This window comes from Naegleria gruberi (assembly GCF_000004985.1).
Source record: "Naegleria gruberi genomic scaffold NAEGRscaffold_121, whole genome shotgun sequence".
Classification (NCBI taxonomy): domain Eukaryota; phylum Heterolobosea; class Eutetramitea; order Acrasida; family Naegleriidae; genus Naegleria; species Naegleria gruberi.
The window spans coordinates 8,142-11,422 of NW_003163206.1; the positions used below are offsets into that span (position 1 = coordinate 8,142).

Below are 3,281 nucleotides of genomic sequence, written 5' to 3' on the forward strand. Positions count from 1 at the left end.
ATCTCAAAATGAATTATCCCAAGCTGAAATTTGTTTCCAATTCACAGATAGTTCCTTTACACGAGCCTACTCAAAGAAGGTCAAAGTTGAAAAGAGCAAGAATAATAGAGGAGGTTCAAAACCACACGGATTTGTTGATATCACAGATAGTCTAATTGGAAAGATGGCATTTAGTAGCAATCCATACCCTACAGAAGAGTAGTATTAATCCACTTTTATCATTGATAATTTTCCTTTTCATACCCTTCATACCCAATAATTCCCAAATTTGATTTCATCATGAACCTTCCTCTACAAAAAGTTCCACGCTCTTTATTCAACAACAAACCCTACTACAATCATCATCATCATCTTGTACTTCCTTGTATTGTATCACTTAACTTATATAATAATCTATTGAAGATGAATAAATTATTACTAGGACACTTTATTAAAATGTTCATTTCTCGTAGTCTTCTATGACATGTTGTACAAAAGAGGTAAAGATTAAATAACACCTACTAAATATTAATATAGGGAATCTAATTATTGAACAACAATTAACCATTTGTTAAGTTAGTTATGAGAGTTTCAGCAAGGTTGGATAAACGAAAACATTAATAGGTATCAACATATAGAAAGAGCTAGTTTTCAGTCACTAACATGAAATCGGGTGTGGTATAGTGGTAGCATTCCAGACTGTCACTCTGGCGACCCGGGTTCAATTCCCGGCACTCGAGATTAATTTTAGCTTTATCTTTTAGTTTTGAGTATTAATTTTTCAATCATATGAAGAAATATATGTACTATACACAGGTACCAAATTTCAAAATTTCATCTCTTAAAACCATAGAAAGAATAATCTCAGTTTAGACACTTTTTTTTTTCCTATTAAAAATATTTTTATTTCCATGTTAAATGAGCCAATCTACATATTCACAAATATTCCATTCACAACCCATGGCTGGTAAGAATAGAGTGGTCAAAGGGCAAGCTTCGCTATTTCAAATCCCACCTTCTGCAGATTTTATTTCCATATTTTTCGATTGAAATATATTTCCTAATACGTTTTTATCACAATCTGCAAAGTTGGTATTCAGATGAAAATTTCATCAATTATTCCCCTATGAATATAATATTTATTAACAATTTTTAATTTTGAATTAATAGAACGGTTTCTGCTATTTCAAAATCTCGCGAATAATAATTGAGAATCTCAAATTGTGTATTCTCACTCATGACATCATCACATTGTAACTCGTGATAATTGTTTCCCTTCAGTTCCATAAATTAAAAAAAATGTCAAACTTTGTTGATCTACCATCCGAGTTGCAAATTGAAATATTTTCCAATCTCTCTGTTAAACATTTAAAAAACATTCTTTCTATTAACAAATCAACTCATGAGCAATTGGTTCAATCAGAAACTTTTTGGAGAACTTTGATCAAGAATTATTCGAAATTGTTAGGAAGTGATTCTAGAGTTGAAAAATCAGTACAAGAATTATTAGAAATTGCAGAAATCAAGAAAAAATTCATTGAATTGATAGAAATGAAAAAGAGAACCACTGAAGAATTCCAAATGACATCTCTGAAATTAAAATACATGTTGAGAGAATTAGAAATGGCTCAGAGAGAAATGCAAGCAGGAAATGAAAGTGTTTTGCTATTAGGAGGAACCATCAGCGATCAGCTCAATATTGGAATGGAAAGAATGAAACAAGAATGTGAAAGTGTGAAAAAGGAAAAGGAAGAAATTGAAGAAAAGTTAAGGAAATTGATTATTGATTAATACAATTTCAAATAAATATTTAACAAAATATCCTCCCATGCCAGAAGAATGAAAAATACAATATTTATGTACAAGGATTATCTCGTGCTGCATCTTCATTGTCTTCATCATCTTCATTCTTATCGAACATGTACTCCAATGCACAATCTACCTTACCCGTTTTCCATTTAGAACGCAGTGATATGTATGCTTGCAATTGTTTTTCTGTTAATCAGGCAAATTTTTGTTCCTCTCTTCAAGTTGTTTCAATTCAATTGTTTGTAATGAGATGGCATCACTAATTTCATTAGAACATTTCTTATCTTCCTCAGCAGCTAATGTAATTCCAAATTCCTCAACTATTACATCCTCTTGTTGCTCTCTGTCAAAGTCTCCTTCAAAGTTTAAAGGAGTTTAATTAATGTCTTTAACAAACCAAGGAAGAATAGTGGTACAATGTTCCGAAACATTGATGAAAACCTCACTCGAAATTAATCCCTTACCAAAGATTAATGAGCGCAATAGTTTTTGGGAGGGAGTGGTAGGTCTACTCTTTGTTTAGGATGAGATGGAGATGATACAGTGTGTTGTTTCCTTTGTGGAGTTCCTTTCTTGTTATTACAAAACATTTCGAATAATTATTTGAAATTCTTAAAGTGCGAACAGACAAAGTGGACATTTCAGTTTCCAGCGCCTCTATTGTGCTATGAGTTTGAGAGAAACATTTCTTTTTTTCTCAACTTTAATTGTAAATCATATAAAATAATAATTTGTAAATAAAAAACATAAGAATCTTCTTTGAATAAATGAATAGTTTAGTATGAATAAGGTTGAAAATTGAATACAATCCAAACATAGGTGAATGATCCAACAATAACACAAAACGAGACAAACATGATAATGATTTGAATAATAAATCCCAACCATTTCTTTTCCTTCTTAATCATACATAAAATTGTAATGAATGCAAATGAAGTGATCAAGTAAGCAATTGTAATGCAAATAAAATAACCTCTTGAAATGGAAATTATTTTGAATGCCATGACAATTCCACACAATCCTTCAAATATAGCAAGTAATATTAAATAACCAATGAGTAGAAATATGGCATTCAATCTATAAACATGTTCTTGATTAACTAAATTGTTGTCACATGTCTCTTCATTATTCACCTGTTCTTGATTCGAATTGTTTTGAGGAGTATAACTCATGTCAAGTTTAGAATTAAATAAAGTTTGCTTGATGGTGTGTAAGTGCTTTCTCAGTTTTACAGAGATTGTCTCTTTGAAAGTAATCATCTCTTGATTCGATTTCTTCTTTCCATTCTTTTTTTCCTTAATCCATAAAAGTAATTTTTCACCAAGAGTAATTTTAGGAACATTCGAATACAGAGCTCTATAGAATGGCATTATAAATTCCAATAAAGAAAGTAAAAGTAATGAAGAAATCAATGGTTGAAAGAAATTGAAAATATTCCACTTTCCAAATGTCTTTTCATACTTTACAATAATTGGAATTAAATAAAGTAAATG

General features: G+C 30.4%; 2 protein-coding genes and 1 non-coding gene across 3 annotated transcripts; 2 read left to right on the forward strand and 1 right to left on the reverse strand.

Annotated features, from left to right (window-relative positions):
• Positions 1 to 648: 648 nt before the first annotated feature.
• Positions 649 to 719, forward strand: NAEGRDRAFT_t856. Its single transcript has one exon. It is a non-coding gene; the product is annotated as a tRNA-Asp (tRNA).
• Positions 720 to 1,278: 559 nt separating this feature from the next.
• On the forward strand, positions 1,279 to 1,770 carry NAEGRDRAFT_76351 (uncharacterized protein; the record flags this gene model as incomplete). Its single annotated transcript, XM_002668679.1, has 1 exon — positions 1,279 to 1,770. One exon carries the CDS (start codon positions 1,279 to 1,281, stop codon positions 1,768 to 1,770), a length of 492 nt encoding a protein of 163 aa, XP_002668725.1.
• A 794-nt stretch (positions 1,771 to 2,564) lies between these two features.
• Positions 2,565 to 3,158, reverse strand: NAEGRDRAFT_76352 (uncharacterized protein; the record flags this gene model as incomplete). The annotated part of the gene is made up of 1 exon (XM_002668683.1): positions 2,565 to 3,158. The coding sequence occupies one exon, from the start codon at positions 3,156 to 3,158 to the stop codon at positions 2,565 to 2,567; it is 594 nt and encodes a 197-aa protein (XP_002668729.1).
• Positions 3,159 to 3,281: the final 123 nt, after the last annotated feature.